General features: G+C 42.1%; 1 protein-coding gene across 9 annotated transcripts in view; it reads right to left on the bottom strand.

Annotated features, from left to right (window-relative positions):
* TBC1D14 (TBC1 domain family member 14) overlaps nucleotides 1-24188 on the bottom strand; it is an 830696-nt gene that overhangs the window by 127926 nt on the left and 678582 nt on the right. For all 9 annotated transcript variants that reach the window (XM_078678508.1, XM_078678510.1, XM_078678509.1 and 6 more), the window contains one exon: nucleotides 13845-13962. In XM_078678508.1, the coding sequence (XP_078534634.1) occupies nucleotides 13845-13962 (118 nt within the window). The remainder of the gene's footprint in view (nucleotides 1-13844; nucleotides 13963-24188) is intronic.

Below are 24188 nucleotides of genomic sequence, written 5' to 3'. Positions count from 1 at the left end.
AAGCATCCGGTACTGACATAGAATGAAAAATGTCCTAGCTATCGTAAAGGATGGTTTCAATTTGATTAAGGACGTGGAGGCGAGGATTAGCCCACCCAATTAGAATCCCTCCCAGAACGCCTACTTACGCGTGGTGAGTAACTTGTTTTTGATTTCTATGGTTACTCTTTGTTAACCTGTTTGTAATTTTGATTTGCTCTGGTTGTGAACATTACTGCTGTTTGACGATTAACATGTTCTCCCATATTCCGGTCTTATAACCTATCCTTATTTGACTTTGGTTCGGACGCCAGCAAACAAGAATAACTCAAAGACTTGCATGCTGAGGTCACACACAGAAAGAGGAGGGTAGAGCCTCCTCAAGGGGAAGTCATTGGTGGTCCTGGCTCAGGATCGGGCACTATTGCACAAAACAAACTAGGAAAGGTAGAAGAAGCTTATTCCATATGGGAAGATTGGGAACAGCTTCATCCAGAGACTGGGTGATCCAAAGTCCTCACCAAATCAAAACCCAGGCCCAGAGCGGCTGGATGGTACAACTACCAATTGTTAGAGCTGAAGAAAGACTGTAAGAGAGTCGAAAGGCAGTGGAGGAAAAACTATGATCTTCTCTTGAAAATGAAGTACAAAACTGCCATAAGAAGTTACCACAACAATCTAAAAAGTATGCAGGCCAAGTTCTATGAAGAAAAAATCAGACTGGCTCAGAACTCCGCAAAGGAATTGTTTGAGGTAGTTAAGGTGCTCACTAATCCCAAGCAGGACCCCATCCCTTAGAGACATCTAAGGAGAGGTGTAATGATCTAGCCTCCTTCTTTCTATCAAAGATAACCGACATCTACGGCACCTTTGGAGCAAGTAGGGAGACAACCTCAGGGGGGGGGAGAAGGATCAGGAAGAAGCCAGTCGGCCAAAAACATTCACTAGTCTTACACTAATGGAAGCAAAGGAAGCAGAATCCCTAATGAATAAAGTGAAGTCTGGCTCAACTGTAGACCCAGCTCTGCCCCATATCCTCAAGAAAGTCACATCGGCCATCCTACCATCCCTGATCAATGTCATGAACCAGTCCTTGAAGACGGGCAATGACCCAGCGGGATGGAAACATGCCATTATAAAACCATTTTTTTTAAAAGCCAATGCAGATCCATCAGAACTAGCTAATTACCGCCCCATCTCCCTGCTGCCATTTGCGGGCAAGATGGTGGAAAAGCATGTTAATAGATCCTTGGCAGAGTTCTTAGAAACAAATCAATGCCTCCACCCAACCCAGATGGGATTCCAGGCACAACACAGCATGGAGTACGCCCTGGTGCTAGTAGTGGAGGAACTTAGAGCATCATTAGATCAGGGTAAGTCAGCGGCCTTACTCCTTTTGGACTGGAGTGCTGCCTTCGATACCATAGACCACCATATTCTAGGAAGGAGACTCTTGGACATCGGGATATAGGGAACGGCGCTCAAATGGCTAACATAATTCCTGGAGGGACGAACATTCCAAGTCGTAGAGAACACAACCTTCTTGAAGACAATGTCTATGAATTGTGAGGTTCCACAGGACTCCTCGCTGAGCCAGACACGTTTTAATGTGTACATGGAGCCCCTGGTGGAGATTGTCCAAGAATTTGACATCTTTATGACATCCTATACGGACGACACCCATTGGTAATCTCCCTGGATCCAAGAAGCAGTAGGGACTCTGAAAGACTAGCGCCTTGTATGGAAAGAATTAAAAAGTGGATGACTAAAAGGTGCTTAAAGCTAAACGGAGACAAAACCGAGTTAATGGTCCTCAGGAACAAACAAATCCCCAGGTATCCCATAAGCTGGCCGGACTGTCTAGGTAGCCCCCCTGTACCTAAAGAAACTATTAAAAATCAGGGCTTCTGGCTAGACAAAGATTTTTCTATGACAACTCAAGCCAAAAAAGTTGCGGCGACCCTCATTGGACTCCTAAGAAGTCTCAGAAAGTCTTAGAACGAATTCCTACGCAGCACAGGAAGACAGTAGTCCACTCTTTGGTCACCTTGCGGCTAGATTATGGAAATGTGCTATTCCTGGGGGCTCCGAAATATGTGACCCCAAACCGCAGGTTGCCCAGAATGCGACAGCAAGACTACTGTGCAATGTTCCCGCTCGAGAGTCCGTGAAAACACACTTAAAAGGTCTTCACTGGCTCCCAGTAGAAGCCAGAGTAAAATTTAAGGTGCTAGTCATGGCGAACAGAGCCCTATACAACAAAGGCCCAAGGAAAATAAAGAGTCTTTTATCCCTTCACACTCCTAATAGGCACTTGAGATCAGGTTCAGTAGCATTCCTAAAACCAACCAGGGCCTTAAGGGAGAGGTGGGCAGGAAGATCTTTCTCGCACCAAGTCCCCAAACTCTGGAACTCCCTGCCACGCAAGCTTCGGATGATGGACAAAGAACCACAGTTCCATAAAGCAATTAAAACATGGTTGAATAAACAACTTCTTTAGGACCTCCAAGTACCACCCAACTAGCTGTCTCTTAGCGTTGGGAAGCCTTAGGGCAGCCGTACGCTTTATAAACCCACAATAATAATAATAATTGTTGGACTTTTTTGCTCTCCATTCCCCTTGGCATCATGGGACATTTAGTTTGGTTATGTTGTTATTAACGATGGCTGCTGGAATGAATAAAGTGGAAAAAGATCAGCCGAATCCTCGCATCCGCGACCTTAATAGAATTGAAACTTTTCTTTAAGATAGCTAGGACATTTTTCATTAACCTAGATAACAATAATATTTATCCCATTACAAAGTAGAAGAGACGATGTTTAACAGTACCACATATAACAAGGATCCTGAGGTGCTAGTAGATCAGGAAGGAGTGGATGCATTACAGCTGATTAAAAGTGTTGCAGGGATTCTGCTCAGGAACAGAACTATGCTTGGGATCACAGACCATCGACATGTAAGGTCTGAGTTGTCATACCACCTCAGTATCTATGAGCAGGATTCCAACTAGCTATAGTGCATCACTTGCCCTCCTAACCTTGCTAGAGAAACCAGTGAATTGGCACCCCACAGCACAACATTCTTGATCCTCTCAGGGATCGCGTAACAGGACACACCCTTTCGCTCTGACATTCATACTTGCCCACCATAAAGGAAACAAGTGACACAAAGGAAGTTTAGAATCATTACTCTAACTATTGTGTTCTAAAATGCAGTATTTCGTGCCACAATTGGAAAATAAATGCATATTAAACAATGCTGCTAGGATGGTCTATAAATCATATATCATAACAAACCCGGTCATGTATAAGACAAAATATACTAAACTCCCCCTTCCCCTCTACTGAAGATAGATGATTATATATCAAAGATCTCTGGGATTAGCGGCAGACCCCGTACCTTAGCATACACAGATGGAAGTTCTACATCTCATGTGGCAATCTTGTCTCAGAACCCTTGCTTAGTCTCTCCTAAAAACTCCTGTGCTTGGCTATATGACATATGTATTTGTAAAGCGCATGTTTCCCCGAAGGCATCTTGGGGCTGAACAACAGATGTTTCTTTTTACCCAACTCAATGGTACTCATTTTATCGACCTCAGATGGGTGAAAGACTGAGTGGACCTGCTGGGATTTGAACCTGTGAAAGGTCGAACACACGCCCCTGCAGTGGGCGCATTAGTCCACTGAGCTACCAGACCCAACCATGACAAGACGTGTGCTCATAAACAGCAGCGGCATTCTCGAATTATGTCTAGGTGCTAGTGCAGGACTAAAGATAATAACAAGGGGCATTGTTGTTTGACCTTGTCTGTGGTTTTCATACTAAATCCCAGGAAAAGAACATAACACAAAATCATATGCAGGTTCCATGCGAAAGTACAACGTGGCATGAAAGCAAACATGTTTATATAGTAAGGTGTGCAAAAGAAAATGCTGCCTACAGCGTGCACAATTAGGCGAACATAGTGAAAACTACAATGGGCCATGCAGGAAACACATGACACCCTCACTTTGGTCAGGATAATAGCACTAAAGAGAATACTAAATGTAATCAGAAGGTAAACATACTCAAAGCATAAGTTAGAACTGAGAGTTACTGAAAACAAATAGAAGAAAATTTCAATTGGGAAAAATAATCAAATTATGGTGCTTTGAAGACATCCATTGACTCACTCACCACCGAAAAGTCTAAAGACTAAATAAAGGAGTCTGATTCCGCACATGATGATTGGTCAGCTGCCAAAGTCACAAGCTCCAACGAATAGACCCGATATCCATTCAAAGCCGATGCTGAGACAGTTACCAGGCAACCTGCATCCATGTTAGCAAAGCCTATATCCTGTGATCCATGTGGCGATGCACATGTCACCTCATAGGCTAGTAGCTCAAACCTTGCATTGTGAAGAAGTCGCAACCCCAAAGGACAGTCCTGAAAATGGATCGGTAAGGAACTCATTAGCAGTCTAATGTCCAAGGTGGCGGGTGTCTGCAAAATCAGGCACGTTTACAGTGCCCATTAAAAGGGGCACCAGATACAGTGCAACACAAGCTACACAGGTAAATCAGGCATATCGAAATGTCAGGGACCAATCAAGATCCAGTTTCTGTAGTAGAAACATTCTAAAGATCTGAAGCATATGCTCACAGTAGTGTTGGAGCAGTGCCAGCTCCAGAGCGCCTGCAGAAGGAGCATCCATTGCCGAGAAGCAGGAAAAGGATGAGAATGCCAAAAATGAGGAACAGCAGCAATGGGGATTCTCCAAATACACTAGAAAAAATGGAGTGGAAAAAAGCTGGTATTAACAAGACATTGTTGCAACCAGTGACTAACTGGGAAATGGAAAAAATATATGGGACTCCAGCCCGCATCACTCAACAGTCTTGACTGCTAAGATAACTCCCATTAGAGAGTACTGTAATGAAAGGGGAAATTGCGGGAACCAGAATTCCTTTCAAATAAGCTAAATTAGGCGCTGAAGTGTTAAACGTGCCATGAATTTTTACAGTACAGTCGTATTCTTCTACAGTAATAAAAATGTCCTTATTAGTACATTCACAACGATAAGCAATGGCAAGTTACCATAATTTTTATGAGTGTTTGAAGCATCCAGCTAAACGGCATAATAGATCTTAGCTGACTTTGCCCATGAAAACATGAACATGTAATTTTGCACAATATCCACAACAGATGACACAATATTGTTTAAATTGTAAATACGAGTTGACAATGTAGTAATACTATTATCAACAATAGTTGAATAGTCAATAGTTAAATGGTCAATTTGTCTTAAACATGCAGCAGCTTCTATCTTGGACAATTTCCGAATTTCATAACAATTGGCATATATAAATCTTTCAGAACAATGAAATTTGGGTCCTAAAAGAAAATCTGATAAATGCATGTCTTCAGACAGGACCAAAAGTTGGTGTTTACCTGCAGACAGTGTGGGATGATTCAACAATTGTTGACAAAACTTTCCCACCGAATAGGTGGTAATAATAACGGAATGTGACTATCTAGGATCAGGTCTGCTCGATTTAAATCCAGGTGTGGAATTACGAAAACGAGCCTGACAATCATTTGTGTCCACTGGCGACAACACTCACCCGCCAGGACTCGCAAATGAAGAATTAAATGTACCATTCTGCACCATGCTATTTTATTGGTCTTCAGTGTAGTTTGTCAAATTTTGCCAATTATGGAAGCGGGCAATAGAGGGAATGCTCGGGTGTTTCTTTCTTTAATTTTTGCCAATCCCAGACAAGTAGTCTGTTGGATCATTAATTTCAAGAAAATTATCTGTGTGTGAATTAAACAGGCTCGAAATAAGGTTTCCGTTACCTTAACCTGCAAGGACTTTGTACCCCAAATCAATTTGAAAGCAGTGTTGTCCCTCCAGTAATCATAAACTTTGAGGGCTAACTGGTTGACAAAAAGTAGCTGTATATAGAAGCTTAGCATATATTTATTTGGTGGGGGTGGAACTAATTTGAAATAATATGACACATGGACTGAAGTGTCATATTGTGTAAAATACATGAATTTGTGTTTTTGCTTTCTAGAACTCCCTTGTAAGGGAGTTGAACAATATTCCAATTGTGTATAATTAAAATGGGGACGCTGTCCACAGGCTCTGTGCAGAAAATGATGTCCATAATAATAACAGAACATATCGGCATACTTAGCTGAATTAAGATATAGATCTTCCGATTCAAAATCAGTATAATATTTTAGTCAAGAAAATATAGAATTTACAGTGTCAACATCCCAATCACCTGAATGAAAATCCTGTTACTCTTAGATCACCCATAGAAACTTTGAGCACATATGGAATTTGCAGGATCTCCGTAGAGCCGAATAGGTCGAAAAGGAACCTTATCCTAGAAAAAAGCCATTAGTCTCTGGATTGGCTGAAATGTTAACGAGGCACAAGCCTCTTTTCAGTTTATGCGATGAAGAATGAGGGGCCGAAACCCCATTGACCAGTTCAGTAGCAGAACGTTCTGGAAGGTAATGGCCATTGATTAACAAGAAAGAAAGTCACAAATCCAATCCACATGAACAGAAAAACCAAGGAGAGTATGATCCAGACATAAATCCAAGGCAGGACTAGATGAGTGCGTTTTAACCTTGAAATAAAAAAAAAATCTGTGCTGGAGGTGGGTGCAACACAGAGGAACTGTCAGAAGAAAACTCATCGTGATCTATATAGTACCTGGAGGTACTCAGTTGGAAAAACAGGAGGCTGTGACTCAGAAGTATGGCTAGAAAAATGCAAAACAGAAGGATTAGCCAATGGTGGAACTGTATAAACTAAATCCGTTGTAGAAGACATAATAGTAGAAACAGGATTTGTGTAGGTAAAGTTGTCGGCAAAGGTCTCAGCCTTCCCCCAGCAGGAGGGAATCAGCATCGGTGGTGCTCACAGGCTGTAAAGGAAAGTTTTGTGGAAGGGTATGCACAGTTTGCATCATACTATGAAGAATCAGCAACATGGTGCAGTTTGACATGTTCAAAGGAGACAAAGAGTTTGTCTTTGTATCCTGTAAGTAGTGGCAAAATCACAGTTTGTGTACCTTGTATGCTAAGAACTTGAACAGGAGCTTGGTACGTCGAGCCAAATTCCTTTTTGATTGCCACCTATTCTCGAACAAGATCCCGAACTCTCAGAAGCCAACTGGAAGTGGATCTTTAGTATTCGAAGAGAGAGATGCAGGAAAGTATCTGTGAGATTGAGACTCATTGAACTTTTGCGGGCCCTGTAAGACAGCACAATGGGTATCTATGTCAAAGGCTGCGGCTGCCATCACAATGTCTGGACTGTCAAGGTCTGGAACATACATCTTGATGCCAAAAAGCACTTTGTATAGGGTCAACCCATCCAGAGATCGTTTGGGGAGATTATTTAATGCTTGTTGAACTCAACAGAGATGGTTCACCTAACCACCTCCTGTACCTAAATACCCTTGCCATTACGGACTGTTTAAGTCAAGTTCATTCTTTCCACAACAGAATTACCCTTGGGCCTAAATGGTGAAGAATAATGCACTTGTACACCCATGGACTTCATTGAATCCCAGTACGCTTTAGCTGCGATAACCGGTCCTTGGTCCGAATGGAATGCACAGAAGGCATAAGTCCTGATAAAGACTTGCAAATCGTTAATAACAGCACAAGCCTCAGCCGAGCGCTGTGGCCAAACCCAGAGGAATCGGGAGCAAGAATCAACTGCAAACCAAGATAAATTTGAAGGCAGTATTTGAAATCAAATGACAACAATGATCCAGGTAAATACAGCCAAAAGGTTTATTAGAAATAAAAGGATATGTTTGCGGTGGACAAGACACAGTAGAACTCTTCATCTTTTGGCTGATTTCACAACAGAAAACATTTTCTAGTATGCTGGTATAAACCCTGCCACCAATGACGTCACTGTAAGAGCAAAATAGTGGCAACCACATCCCGTGTGAGTGGACGCTATACCTTCATGTGCAGCTACAATCAGATCATGATTGAGGTTTGCATTGGGTATCACACAATAGCCAACACCTGGAATAGTGACAAAAGGAACATTCTGGACTTTTAAATGATAAGAATATTTAGAAGGAAAGCCCTTCGGTAAAGGGGTGGCATTCTTGAATGCGTTCACAGCAGCCAAAATATCATTGTCGATACGAGTTTTAGAGTGTATTACCGCTGCAAATTTAGGTGTGGCTACTGCAGATTTGGCCTCTTCATCATGAGAATTACCTACCGCATGTGCTCCCACACGATGAGGACTCAATGCATGTATAACATGAGTTTGTGGCAACCTATCCTTAAGATTCGCCACTTTAACTCAAAGCAGTTTATGCTTGATTGTGCTACCCTTGGAATCTCGGAACTCATTTTGTTGATAAAAATGTAAATTATCATAAAAGATTGCACACAATAATATGAATCGCACAATAAGTGTAGGGAATTTAGGATCTGTATTTTCAAGTGAAAGAAGTAAAGCCAACAGTCAACTGTGCAGTGCAGTCTCTGAGAGACTATATGCGTGTTGTTTGGGGGTGAAACACGCCATCCAATATAGTACCAATAACAATGCTGCATGCAGCAGAATACTGCTGCTTGGAACCTATAGCCGGTTGTGCTGAACCATCAGTATAAATGACAGTCTTGATCAAAAGGCAGAATTGAAGAAGGCAAAATTTAAACATGCTCATATTGCAACAATTCTTGCGCTTGTAAGGGTCGAAGACGAAGTCTACATCCACAGCTGTTAAGGATGTTTCACATTGTATACAACCAGGATAGAGGGCTTTTGACTTAGGAAGGCTAGCTTTCGTGACAGCCTCTAAGACTGACACTGAGCAAGTTGTCGTTCTTTAAGCATGGCCATCTGCACAGCAGTCAGTATTTTTTCAGTAGAAACAAAAAACATATGATATATGCAAATCCAATTGCATTCGGCAAAATGTGGATGACTAAATTTGTAATATTGACATGTTATGCAAGTGGCGTGTTTCAAGTAAGTAAACTCAGGGCATAATAAGACAAAGTGGTTTCATACGTTGGGCATTATCAGGTATAGATGTTCAGCCAAAATTAAAAAATTCTAAAAGGGATTGTAATTTATTTAACTGTATTCGGAGGCTGCAATTGTGCACATTTGTCCAGAAATTGAGGTGCAAGACTTTTCACTCATTGGTAAGTTCATATCCTAAGATAAGGACACTCAAAAAAGCTAGGTTCGATTTTTTTTAAGTTAAAAAACTTGCAGCCAAGTTGAGCAAATTGCAATATTATGCGATCCACTCTTGCTAGATCGGCGTTTAATTCATTACCCATCAGGTAGATATCATTTATGTAGGACAGTGCATCAGGGTCAATTTCATGAAGAATTGGCACGATTTGTGCAGCAAAAACTCCCGGACTGTTCTTATAGCCCATAGGAAATTGTGCATAGCGCATTCAAAAGTCTAAGGCGCTAAAGGCAGACCAGTCACTGCTCTCAGGAGGCAAATTGTGACTGAAAAATTGGAAATATATGTAAAGTGGTTTTGCATTTTTTAGAGACTACATTATTAATAAGAGCCATACTATGTGCATTTTCCACTGCAAATGTGCATGTAGGACTTTTCATATGTCTATAGTCTAAGGCTATGTGATAGGAATGATCCAGTATCGGAACAGGAAAAAAAAAGAGGATTATTCATTTGAGAGACACCGGGTTCAATGACTCCCTGGTACTCCAGTTGGGAAAGAATTTCTTTAAGGGGTGCTTTAGCATCCTGTTTAATAGGATAGTGTGGTTGTACCCGAGGTGTGGATCGAATAGGACTAACATGAGGGGAATCCTTATCCCAACCAGTATGGTTATGATAAAGAGCAGGGGCCAAAGCAAGGGAACATTCAGATGCATAAGCCTGCTTGACTTCGTCTGGGACGAGATGAGAGAAAGAAGGGAGAATGAGATCCTCACCTTGGGGGAATGCAAGAGCAAAAGTTGGGGGCCAATCGACCTCTGCCAAGAGAATGTCATGAGATGTAGTTAAATTATCCCAGGATATTGCTTTTATTGTGTGTTTAACATCACCTTCAATTTGAATATTTAAAAGATATTGGGCCAGATGTAGGTAATTCTATTTTACCGATTCATAAATACCGAATTTTATTGATTCGGTATTTAGGACTCGGTAAAATAGAAGTAGTGAGATGTAGGTAAATTTATTTTTCAATTTACCGAATCGGTAAGAATCGGTATTTACCGATTCGGTAAATACCGAATCGGTATTGCCCATTGATTCCTATGGGCCTTGAAGCCCATAGGAATCAATGGGCAATACCGATTCGAAATACCGAATCCTGCAAGGGTGCAGGGGGTGTCACTTTGACACCCTCTAGCACCCCAAATACAGGCATGTGTGCTATGTGGCACATATACATGCCCTAAAGGCATGTCTGTGTGTCACATGGCACAGGTGTGCATGCACAGATGTGCATGCACACCTGAATTCGGTATTTTACCACCCAATTGGATTGGGTGGTAAAATACCGATTCTTAAGGGCCTGTGACACTCTTAGGAGTGTCACCTACATGTGGATTTACCAAATCGGTAAAAATACCGATTCGGTATTTTACAGAATCGGTAAATTTACTGAATCGGTAAATTTACCGATTCTGTAAAATGATGGCCCCTACATGCCAAATCCTAAATACCGGTCGGTAACGGCCGAAATCAGCCGTTACTGACCGGTATTTTCTCTCCTACATCTGGCCCACAGTCTGTCCAGAAAGGCTATGTGGGTGTCTATGGTTTCAACCGTAATAAAGGTTTCCGTTGCTTTTGCCACGAGAAATTGGTGGATATTCCGGCATACTATGGTGACTTCTGACACGCTGTCAAGGAGAGTCACTGTCCAACGCCTGATCATGAAGAGGATTCTCACTGTCTGAATCATATTTTGCAGTTAAAACTGCAACTTTCTTTTTTTTAAAGGGGGTTTATGTGGAGGAGGCCTGTCCTCCTTCTTGATCTTCACATCAAAGAGGGTTGTCTCCCTTGTTGGTTTCACGTACTCTTCTGGTTTGCAGTTAGATCACGCTCCTCTGTTGTACTATTGGTCAGTCGAGTCCTGAAAGGAACGGGGTGAACATATATCAGGAATCTGATATCTCAGTGATTTTGATTTTATTGCGATCACGAAAATCATAGGTCTTTCAGAGGGCTCCGGCGGTGGGAAACCTCCACGCGGTGTACCTTCCTGTTGCTCCTGTTTACATTTATCTTGCCGTTAGGTCTGGCATCCTTGTCAGAGCTAGGCTTGTCAAGTGGCGATACTGAAGGTCTGGTTCCCAAACTATTATGTCCTAAAGACGTAAATACATTAGCAATTATGACAGGCAACTTGCGTTCGCAGTCCACTACCGCCACAAGTCGTGGCCATATAGCCAAAGACGCTCCTTCACCTTTAACATTAGAAAGAAACACTCCAGAGACCATAGGAAAATTACCCACAAGTTTCATTCCCAAATCTAAGGCAGGACCTGCTGCATGTTCATTCTGTATTTGTTTGAGGACGTTCAGTAGAACAGCCATTGAGGGAGTGCCATAACAAAGTGTAGACTATGGCAAAAATAGTCCCCCGACATATTGCAGTCCACATACAGTGTGTAAGCACATGGTGAGAATTCTGTGCTTGTCTTGTGGTCCCGGAAGGGGAAACAGAGCTTCCAGTTGATATGTATTTTTTTGGCAATCCAAAACTGGATCTCTTCAAGAATAGTGGGCCTTTTTCCCATAACTGAATGAACAATTACAGGACTAATGACAGGGGCTGCAGGAAACTGAGCTTGAGCTTGCAGGCCAATTCTAACCGGACCAGCTAGCAAAGTACATGAAATATATTGAGTAAGAAGTCCATGTAGGATGACAAGAACACTATACAAGCACAAGTTTGTACCAAATTCAAATGAACCTAAATCAGTATACGGGATATAACCCACTAGTGCCGGCCACATGGTCCCTTCGTTACTTAGGGGGTCCATTAGAAAATAACCCGGCGCATAAGGAAGGGCGTTATTATACCAAGTCTGGTGCTCCCAGACGGTAAGAGGAATTTCAACAAGTGCATATGGGTGAAATGCAGCAGGTGCCTGGGGCGTTGTGTATTCATGAAAGTATCATCATTGGTGTTCACAGCTGGAAATGTGACCCAGGAATAAAAAACTTCAAAGTGGAATGCTTCATCCGCTTCTACAACAAAAATCACAGGAGCACCTGTGGCAGGCACACCATGCTGTGTTGAATGTCGAGTTACCGCTGGGTAACAGTTAACTGCAATAGCAATGGGTTGCGCCATAACTAATTTGTAATGGATTCAAAGAGTAGCACAAACAGGGTGTAAAATCTTTTAATATTACAGCATGAATAACCAACACAACTAGGTGTTCCCTAAAAACAGTCGAGGACAAATCCCCAACATCATGGACATCTCTGATGAAAGGGGCAAAGGTATTGTGGACAAACACACGCACTGCTCAGGGTTTCCGCAAGTAAGTTCCTGACCAAAACGTTGGTGGCGCTATGTTGCAGGAATTCTACTCAGGAACAGAATTATTCTTGGGATCGTAGACCATCGCCATGTAGGGACGGAGTGATGATACCACCTCAGTATCTATGAGCCAGAGTCAGATTAGCTGTAGCGCCTCACTTGCCCTCCTAACTTTACCAGAGAAACAAGTGAATTATCACCCCAGAACACAACACTCTCGATCCTCTCCGGTATCGCGGTAACAGGACACACCCTTTTGCTCTCTCACTCGTACCACAATAAAATAAACTAGAGACACAAAGGAAGTTTAGAATATTTAATCAAACTATGGTGTCCTTAAATGCAGTATTCATGCCACAATTAGAAAACAAAGACATACTAAAAATACTGCTAGACTAGACAATAAACCATTCATTATAAAAAGCCATGTCATGTTATAAGACAGAATATCCTAAACCACCTCGCTTCTACTGAACCTAGATGATTTTATATCCAAGATCTCTGGGATTAGTGGCTGACCCTGTAAATTAGCATACACAGATGGATGTTTCACATCTCAGGTGACGTAGCAATCTTGTCTCTGACCCTCACTCAGTCTCTTTTCAAAACTCCTGTGCTCGGCTATATGACAAGACGTATGCTCATAAGCAGCAACTTCATGCTCGTGTTTTGTCTCGGTGCAAGTGCCTGACCAGAGAGAATGACAAGGGGCATTGTTGTTTATCTTAGTCTGTGGTGTTCAGACTATATCCCAGGAAAAGAACAGAACACGAAAATATACGTAGGTTCTGTTTATACAGTAACGTGGGCAAAAGAAAATGAGGCCTACAACGTGAACAATTAGGTTAATATAGGGAAAACTTCACTGGACCATGCAGGAAACACATGGCAAAACATATCATATCAGTACCACACATTTTGGCACAACACAAGGCAGAGTCAGATCACATTTAGAATATTGGTTTATTGATCAGCATTTCATAAGAAAGCTTGCGGATGCACAGAACACAAAGGCTGGAAGGAAAGAGGAAATAAATCGCCAAAAATAAAGCGTACATATACCAAGTATCAAACCCCAAACCACAATAAATGCAAAAAAAAATGAAAAATCAAACTTTTGAGGTGTACTTGACATCTATTCGCTTTTAAAAAACATTAAGAAACTGAGCAGGAAATCCCACCTTCATGCTTTCTCATGTGCAAAGTATCAAAACATTTTTTGTGAAGTTTAACATACAGGCAAAGACTATACTTTAGCAAAAAAGTTAAAAAGCAAAAGTTGTATTACGTCTGTAAACGTAAGTAAAATGTGAAATCTTACATTGTATCCCAGTTGGGTAATATGTCATTGTTCCATGTCAATGCAGCATTCCCAATACTTTCTTCCAGTTTACATCTTTCTTCAAGTTGTTTTTTCCTCCTCTGAGCTTCTTTTTGTTCTGCACAATAAAAGGAATGTTCAAATTTGTAAATGCCACAATACGTGTCCTACATTATAAAGCCTGTGATATGCATTAACAGTATTAGCATTCCATAAGGACATATTGTTTGCGAACAAGGACAACAAGTTTTCAAGTTTATTTTGTCCTTGAGACAAGTAGGCCCAACCCGTTGCAGCACAAACCCTAGGAATTGTTTGCAGTTGATGTAATATTTGTATCCATATGTTGACACTGTTCCAACATGTGTGTACGGTTCATTAATGCAAAGCCTTTATTATTAGAGTGAGTATTCTAAATAAATATTGTATGTTGTTCTAACTTGTATTCATGGTTCATTAATGCAAAGCCTTTATTATTAGGGTAAGCGTTCTAAATGTAAGCTAGGACTGCACTACTGACAGTGCTTCCATTAAAAACGTGTACACACATTTGCAAAGTTTAACATTATGAGGCTACATATAATGCTTCCAGAATGCTTTGTGGTTGGAATAAAATATTTCCAGAAGCTTGAAAGCAAGATTGATGAATCTTTGCTTTCAAAGTAAAATGTTCACAAAAACAATGCAACTATGAAAAAAAAGTTTTGCTAAACTACTGTGAAGTTTTAGGAACCATTTTTTTTAGGCATCTTTTAGTAAAATGTGGAGATGTATGCTAGTATTTCCCAAAAATATTCACAAAGGAAAGTCAGTGTGCCCAGTTTCAACAAGTGTATGAGAAACATGTAAATAAACCAACATTGGCAAAGCCAATAAATCGACACTGGTGGCCGGTCTTTTGGTTTTGTGAATGCATGTCTTGTTTTGTCATGGCTTTTGTAAAACGTTATTGTTTGGGAGCTGTTGGGCCGTCACTATTGTAACAAATATTGGCAAAAAGCAAAAATATTTTTTGGTCTCAAAAAGCACACATTATAGTAGTTCGTAGTACTGAACAAAACTACTTTGTGTGCCATTATGCTCTTTGAGAAAGTTATAAAAGTGCACTCATGGTATGACCAGGAAATCTTACTCCTAGAAAATATTTGTGAACTGTATTTTTAGCACGAGCAAATATGCATGTGGAGATTTGTTTATGGGAAAATGTGTTGAGAGTTAACGTGTTGAGCGTTTACAAGTTCACTTTCCCTCCAACCACATTTTTCCCCAAACCGGTAAGAAGTTTTATTTCTGACCCTTGTTAGGAGCAGATTTCCAAACTTTCTCAGTATGGGAAAATATTAGAGAAGAAGAGCTGGTGAAAACCCTTAAACCAAACAAGTTAGTAGGTTTGCACAGACTCAAGAGTGCATTCCAACCCTGAAACTATTGCTTACCAAAACCTCTAGCCCCAGTATGTAAATTTGCAGAAAGGTAGCAAAATAAGGAAATTGCTAGTACTCAATTCCTTCTATAGTATTAGCACTGGCAAAATCAGAGGTTATTATCAGACCTCTCATATAATGTGATTGCTGCTATAATTTGTCGCCACACTACATGGTATCAAAGGGATAAGTAGGTTTTTTCACAGGACAAGTCGATTTATAAAGCAATCTGTCCAGTCAACAAGTTTATATTTTATTCAGTTCCACACCCCGCATCCCCTACCTACAGTTGAAATATATACATTCAAAACAGTTGTTTGCTATATCTATCTGCGATATCTAAGCACACACAGACAACGCTACATTTTGTTTCTTAGCTCTGTCACATATTATGAAGCCTTCCCGAACTCCAATCGTGCATCTCCTTCTAGGCATATAGGAGACTCACAAGATTGAAAATGTACATTCAAATGTGGTACTTTAATTCCAAGAATGCCCGGATATAGAACTGTATGGACACAAATCATGCTGGTATACATACTGATAAAATCTTTTATAGATATAAAATGTCAAAATATGACTCAAATAGTCAATATCAAAAGCCTTAAAATTCCAGTTACCATCACAAACCAGCTCTGCATAAACTTTTACTCCAAAAGAGGGGGTTGCCCCTATTTCACACAGCTAGAACGGGCCGGTAAATGCAAAAGAACAAATTATCTAGCTGACGGCTTACAATGCTGTTTTCTACTTCAACAGACTGAGACCAAACTCAAGGTCTTTTGGTCTCCATAATTTATTATGTTGACCATTCAGACCTGTTTTAACCACATGCGTGCAGCGGTTTTTCCCGCTGCGCGCTGATGTTTTTAAAACCCCGCGGTTCATGACGAGCTCAACTCATCATGAGCGCACGACAGGTAAAGCTCATGACGAGCTGAGCTCGTCATCAGCGCAGAAGGGGTTAAGGAAAACCATTTCATTAGGTTTCGGAGAACAACGATAGGAAACACTTTTTGTTTCAACAGTGAAAATAAAGACAAACTAACAATAATCTAATTTTTTTTACAAAATATGACAAATCAATTACAAGTGAGTTCCAGTATTAAACCAGTCCATATTTTCACAGCAACACTCTTCTTGGTTTGTAATTGTTATAATGGTTCATCCGGGGGTTGCCGAACAACGGGAACAATAGTTCAAGCTTAAGGGGTTTACAAAACGTAAAAATAATCCCCTTTGAGAAAATCCTATTTCCATGCAATTGTTTCCCCAGTGGTAAAGCGTGCAGACGCGTTTAAAATCCCAATCTGATTCTTGGGATTTTCTTCAGGGCTAAGACTGGATAAAATCTGCTGTATGTATGGTTTAAAGCATCTTTTAGTTCGGTGGCAAAAGCGTCGCTCGTGTTGCTGACCGTCTGGTTTTTTTGCACGCACTTGAAGGGATCTTTCTAGAGACTTCTCCTCGTATTGCAATTTTACGATGACACGTTCAGATTTTCTTACACAATTACTCCATCAGTTATGTTCTGAGGTTTGGCTCTGGCAGATCTGGCAATCCTTGAAGATTTGGACCTTTGATGAGGCACTCCCCATATAACCACTGATGCTACCACCAAATAGATATTCCATTACTTTAAAGAGCTGTAATGTGAGACATTTCTCTGTCCCCCGATGTACTACATTAACTCCAAAGACTAAGAGGCAACAGAATACATTTTAAGTCAGGCCTCTGTACTCAGGTCACGCAATACATAACTGCAAAATTTCTTCAGATCTTGTTTTAGGTAAGCCTAGCCCCACTGAATGAGTTTTTTCTCTTCTCTACATTCATGTGCGTGAGGAAAGTGGTGTAATGTATGGTTTGGTTGTGCAACCTCACTGTGTAATAAAGGCGCAATTCCGTATCAGATCCAGTCAGTTTCATTTGTAAAACCCAAGCTCAATCCTAGGTAGCTGTGGCTCAGAGTAGTCAGGCTTTATTAAAGAAACAAGGTGTAAAGCATTAAAAAGTAACAAAACAGTTTAAAAAGAAAAAAAACAATCAAAATATGACACTTTCATAAAAATAGATTGCATTTTTATTTTTAGACACCTCAATGACAAAAATCCACCAGAGGTTTCCAAAAATGCTAGGGGCTAAAACAGCACACGGGCGAACAAGATGGGAACAATCCGAAATAGGAGGACCTGTACTGTTTCCACTCAGTGTAAAAGTGTGCTGAATAGTCTCATTGAGTTACTTCTGTGTAAATTTCCTAATTTTCATGATTCATTTTAATGGTTTTAAACAATGAGGTTTTAAGAATTCTGTAATACGCACTGCAAAGGTTAATTAACTATGCATAATAAACTAAACTTCAAACCAGAGGTTTCCAGAAAACAAACCACTGCTTATCACTGAATGCAATACATCTTTGTAATTTACTGTACTTTGAGGTTTAGAGTTAGCCACAACAAGTAACTTGGAAACTGATATAGGGGGACTCTTGTGGGAACCAGCTCCAACAGGGAGCCAGTAACTGGAATCAGTCAGGTCCATTTGAACAGTTACCTTGTAGTTTGAGCAGTCTCCAGTTCAGTTCCAGGTCCTATAGGTGAACCAGACAAAAGGAGCGAGGGGAGAGGCACAGCGTTTCAGAAAGTGGAGTGCGCTTGGGCCAGATTATTGGAACGGGACAGTCACACATTTACACATTTACTCGTTGGGCTGGCGCTGCTATGCCCAACGGGTTGCCCGAAGGGTCACTTTGGCTGAGATCTTTTTTGAGGCTGGCGTATGATGAGTGGGTGAGGTGGCTCGTGACGTGAAGCAGGGTGTGGGGATAAAAGGATAACACTGGTGAGGGAGATCCAACACTATACTAGGGAGTGCAACCTCTAAGTTTGAAAGGAACCCAAGTGGTCTGAATGTTGAGATTAAGTAGGAGACACTCCTATCGTCTCGAGAGACGGACCTAACTTTGGTCACTCCTTCACAAGTGTGTCAACAGTTAAATATCACGCTGCAACTCGTATTGATAACTCTTTTAACCAACGTTCAATAACTCATTTGTTTATCTGTTGTATAAATGTGTCAAATTTGTCCGGATCACTAATAGTATGCATTTTATTCTGCCACATTATTTTTAACATGGCTGGAAATATTAGTTGCACCTGTGCTCCCTTTCCTCTAAGTTCCATCATCCTTGTGCCTAACTCGCACAGTCTCTGGGCTGTCCTCTTACTTAAATCGGATATTATCTGGTAAATAAAGCTTTCGTGTTTAAGAGAACCTTCTTTTAATGCCTTTCCCAATATCAACTCTTTCAAAGTGAAACTCAAAGTTGATCAACATTTTTCTTGGGGTTTTCCTCTTTGGTTTTAACAAAGGGATCCCGATGCGCCCTTTGTATCTCAGTTTCCCTCTCAATGTCCAGTCTGTCAGGTAAGATCTCTCTTAATAGAGTACAAATGAAGGATTTCACATCCCCCTTCTCTGCCCCCACCGGTATTTTTAAAAACCTCAGGTTATTACGGCGTGATTGTGTTTCAAGCCTTTCTAAATTGTCTTGTAGTACTCTATTCTGTTTCCTTAGACATTCAAATCTCTTTTGCATTTTCCGAGACCGTTACTGACAGGGTTTTTACTTCCCCCTCTAGGGTACAGGTGCGACTTACAATATCATACATTTTCTCCTCTAAGGCTTCACATTTGTCGTGGATCCCCCTTTGGTTAGACTCAGATATATCAACTTTGTCAAAAAGGTCTTGCCGCAGGCTCAGGAACAGTTATTCCATGGATTTTTCGCCATCCTCCCCCCTCTTTGGTCAGTAGTACGCTTCTCAGCTTTCTCCCCTTGATTGGAACATTCTATCTCACTATACGGGGATTCTAGAGATGTCTGTGCCATACTTATGGGGCCAGAGGTGGTACCCAGGTTAGAACTAGTGTTGGGTCTGTTATTTAGGCTAAAAGGTGTGCTAAATACACCAAGGTCAGGATTTAAATCAAGATTTGAATCAGCAACAACACTAGCTGAGACCTTATCATTTCCAGTCTGTTGCCCTTGATCATCGGGAAGCAATCCAGCTAAAGGCGAGAATCTGTTCTCTATGGAAAGAGAAATGGGGTTCAATTGCGTCTGGGTTTTCTTTCCTTTAGTTTGTGCTGTTGTTACTTGTTCCATAATTTTAAAGTACGACTTTAAAGAGGGGGCTGGTTTTACAAGAGATCGTGCCTCCTTCAGCCCACAGCGCCGGGGTTTTCCTACGCCCTTTGGAACTTTCTTCTTTCTATGGGGGTACTGGGGCTACAACTATGACCTCCTTTGGTGACTGTTCCCAAGTTACCCCTCCTTTACCGCCTTTGTCTTTCTTTCTCCCCTCCAGAAGTGATCTTAACTGGTAAAGACTTCTCTCTCACTCCTGCGGTATACCTTGTGCAGGTACACTTACGGGCAGTCCTGCCAAGTATCACGCATCAGTGTGACTTTAACGCATTTCAGTGTGGTGTGCCTCATTACCGCACTGAAATGCATTGTCACGCATTTTAATTCCACTGAGACTCTGCTGTACTAGCAGCGCTGTAGGCCATGCCAGGATGCTACCGTGCGTGCCTCTGACCTGCGCCGGCTCTGTGCTGCTCCTGAGACTTGCCAGCGGGCTGCTGCCACCAACTATTATGCACTGCTGCGACTATGTATCTTAATAGCCTGCGGGTTTGAATTACCGCCCACAAACACTGTAAGTCACTCACTAGAGAAAAGAAAGTGCTCACTGGCTGTGGCGCTGCCGCCGCGGGCGGGGAGGAGCGTTGTGTATGACCTCATCAAGTACTGGTCCTGGGAGGAAGTGAGGTCCGGGATTTAGGAAGCAGGGACTGGAGACATGCTGCGCGCTCGCTGCTGGCGGGCAGTTTCGCGACTGTTTCCTGTCTGTGTCCCGGCATCCGCATTATACTTCAGCAAGCACACTGGCAATGGCAGCTGACCTGCACCTCGCATACCGCATTCATTAAGACTGGACACCACAATTATGCAGTTACAATAATCCAGCATGCAATGTGAACGAAGGGAGCCGTCCGAGGCCCTGGTGTCTGAGTGACCCGGTATCAAAGCACAAGTTCACACCGCAGTGCAAGCAGAGTTGCAGAGCCAGGTACAGAATCGTGGCCGGGCCGACGCTTGCCATGGAGCAGTTGCCACGGCCACACGGAGGCTGCAAAACCGTAAGTTACTGATTTCACTTACATTTACCTAACCATAGGACCACAGCGCGCAGCTACCATAACGCCTCTAACTCGCCTGTTGCTGAGACAGCTGAGAGCCCAATGTTCCGATCGGATTGGAATGACCTTGCGATCGTCACTGCGGGGCTGGGCAGCAGGCAGTGAAGCACTCCCCATCTAGGCCAACATATCCTGTTCATAGAAGCAACAGGGACTGAAGGAGTCAGGTTTTCTGTGTTGTCTTCCTTCACTTGGACCACTTTACATTCCCCCTTGAAATACAATCTTCTGCGAATAAATAGGGATTTAGACAAAAAAACAGAAAACTTGGCTGTTTAGACAAACTTATGTATAAACAACTAGGACAACAGCAGTGGCCTCCTCTACCCCAGCGCAGAGACCTTTTTGGTGGCAAGTGATCTTTAACATAACATAATAGGTTCACTAAATGGATGTGCAATAAAAAAAAGAAGAAACAACAAAAACACAGAATAATTCAAAGCTGTGAATCACTCGAAACACTATAAAAGGCCTGAAACCCCCTGGTATGAAACGGGGGTTATTAACGAGGGTGCCATGCAAAAAAAACCTCTTGGCACAATCTCCAGAGCCACTGTGGGCAGCACATAGATTCCTAGAGAATTGGCCTGAGGTATCTCCTTCGAGGAACAAGATAGCACCGGAGGCCCAGGCAGTCCTAATCAGTGCAGACAGCGCCAGCATGCAGTGACCATGCTGGTGCCTGTCAATTTTCAGCACGGCCGGCGTCGCTTAGTTTAATTCAAGAGCCTGCCTGGTTTATATTAGTAGCTCTGGGACTGCCGCACTCACAGCCTACTCTGTACATCTGTTGCTGCGGGGCTGGGCAGCAGGCAGTGTGCTCCAACTGGGGCGGACACCTCTCAGCAGTGCTGGTAATCACTTTTATTAGGGTTGAACAATCAGTAGTATAGTCAAGGCTAATACAGTGTCCTGGTTGGCTGTAATGTGTGCCTCACACTCCTTATTTCTGGTGTTTTTCAACAGTTTTAAGATCTTGGAGCTTCTTGTTGCTCAAATGGGTGTATTTTCTGATATTTATGTTTCACTCATCACGTGATTTTGCTCGCGACAAAGTGTCACTCAGACATTGAAATGTCACTCATAATTACAGTAAAATTATGAAAATGTCACACATAGCAATCTGAAACCTTGGCAGCTATGTACGGTGTCTGATATAGTGAGGTTGGTTTCCTCTCATACTCTTTTCAATGTCGCTGGAAAGGGCAGTTCCTCCCCCCTTGTGGCAGAGATCGTAACCGGAATTGATGGCCATATTAGGGGGCTCTTCCATCTGTTTCTGCACACTCGGAGCCTGCCACTGCGCCTGTATATTCTTTACCCTCACCCCACTACAGCCCTTAATTTGCAGTTGTTGGGAAATTGTATGCACAACTGGTGGGTACTGGGGTACACTTATGTTTGTCTCTGCTACCTTCACTGCCTTCGTTGCTGTTTTCCGCCGACACCTTTGCCCTCGCGCCGAAGTCCAGCTACACTTCTCCAGTTGACCCGGAAGCCAATCGCTGAGGTTACCGCTCTAGCCTTCCTTAGAAGCATGGCCGCCCGTCGCCAGACTCCGTAGCCTCTCTCCGCCGCTGCTGCCAGACTAATAGAAACCGGAGCACCGTACAGAAATCTTAGGTTTGTCTCCTTATGACTTCATTATTTCATATCTTCACTTTTTTTTCGCTGTGCCTTTGTCCGCCTCCTCTCCTCTCAGTCCGGGAGCTCCAGCGACCAGCGTTCAGCCAGCTACCATGTTTTGCTCTCCACTATTTCTGTTTTGTTTGGATGTCCCCTCTGACCATGTCCTCTCAAGATGGGGGCTCATGAAGGGCCGAATGTATCGCCCAAGAGATAGAAAGGGGGTTTCCAGGGGTAAGGGTCACTGGGTGTGGGGTGCAGTGGGAGAAAACCCCCCAAAACTGTGTCCTCATTATTGTAATCTTCAAGCACCTCTTTGGAGAGGAACCAGATGGGGTTGTTGAGGTAGAGGGGCTCCAGGACCCATTCTATTTAGGGGAATGACCACAATAAAAATAATTCATATATTAACCTGGAACGTGAATGGACTAAGATCTAGAAAAAAAGTGTCACGGTTCGCTGAATTTTGTAAAGATAGTATGGCTAAATATTATTATTACAGGAAACTCATTTAGAAAGAATAGAAAGTAAGTAGTGCTTTGGGAAATTCAGATGGGTACAGGAGGCATTATGTTTGGATCAGAGAGGGAATTCCAGGGGAGTTGCCATAATTGTTCAAACTAATCAAGAAATAAGATTGCTTAAATATGAGTCAGATCAGTCGGGAAGGTGGATAGTGGCAACCTTTTTAGTTCATGGTAGGCCCCTGGAATGCACAGTTTATTATGGGCCAAACAACGATAACCCAGATTCGCTAGAAAAACTTGAGTCTTGCTTACTGGAGACAACAGTCCCTATTGTGCTGGGAGGAGATTTTAATTTGGTTCTAAATAAAGAATTAGATAGGACGTCTAAAGCTAAATATAACAGCCCGCCTAAAACCTTCTCTAGACTAATTAGCATAATGAGAGAACTCAATTTAGTAGATATATGGCGCATTACAAAGAAAGATACGAGAAAATTTACTTTTTACAGTAAAAAATATAGACAGCATTCTCGTATTAATTATTTTTTAGTTGATCAGGAGCTATACGGAGAAGGGATTGAGGTGACATGTCCCCGCAATAATATCAGACCACTCGGCCGTAGCACTATCTCTAAAGTACCATCAAGCGGAGGAGCGTAGAAGAGGGACATTGGCCAGGGTAATTCTTTTAGATGCAGGGGTAATCGAGGATTTAAAGGAAAAAGTGGATAATTTCTTTGTTATAAATAATGGCTCAGCAAAAGAGGATATAGTTAGGGAAGCTTTCAGAGCTTATCTAAGGGGGGACCATAACATCTATTGTGGTAGGGAAACATCGAGTAGAGAAACATGCTAGACAAGGCGCGATCAAAGATTAAACAAATTAAGAGTATGAGCTACAGAAGGCATCAATGGACGATTCCAATACAGAGGGGGCACTAAGCAAGGAGCTAGAGGGGCTTCAAGCTGCATTTAAGGCCAACATAGATGCAAAAAAAGCACTTGATAGCTGGAAGGCGAGCAAACTAACACTTCGCCTATGGTGAGACGTGTGGATCACTATTAGCCTGGAAAGTAAAGACAATTAAGGCTAGAAATACAATATCGGAATTGATCTGTGGCGAATCAGGGAACCTCCTGAATGTTAATTCAGACATGTGTAAGGAGGCCTGTAGATATAGGAAGGAATTGTACGAGGAGGACATAGCACCTAATCAAGTGGACATAAAGGAGTGGCTTGGGTTAATAGCCCTCCCTCAACTATCTGTGGTGCAGTCCAACATTTTAGAAGGAGAGATTAAGGAGAGGGAGAAAGGGCCCAATGCAACAAAATTGTTAAGGGAAAGGCAGCGGGCCAGTTGGCCTCCCAGTTGAAGTTTTTCTGTGTATTATAGAGATCATAACCCCTGTTTATTAGCTTTATTTAATAAGAAATACACTGGCGGGAAAAAGGTTCCTAAATCCTGGCTAGAAGCTTCAGTCACTATGATACAGAAACTCAATAAAGACCCACGGAAGCTAGAATCCTAAAGGACAATCTCGTTACTGAATACGGAC

Source organism: Lissotriton helveticus, chromosome 2_2 (genome assembly GCF_964261635.1).
Source record: "Lissotriton helveticus chromosome 2_2, aLisHel1.1, whole genome shotgun sequence".
In the NCBI taxonomy this organism is placed as follows: Eukaryota; Metazoa; Chordata; class Amphibia; order Caudata; family Salamandridae; genus Lissotriton; species Lissotriton helveticus.
The sequence above is the reverse complement of the archived record's forward strand: the minus strand, read 5'-3'. Positions and strand labels throughout refer to the sequence as shown.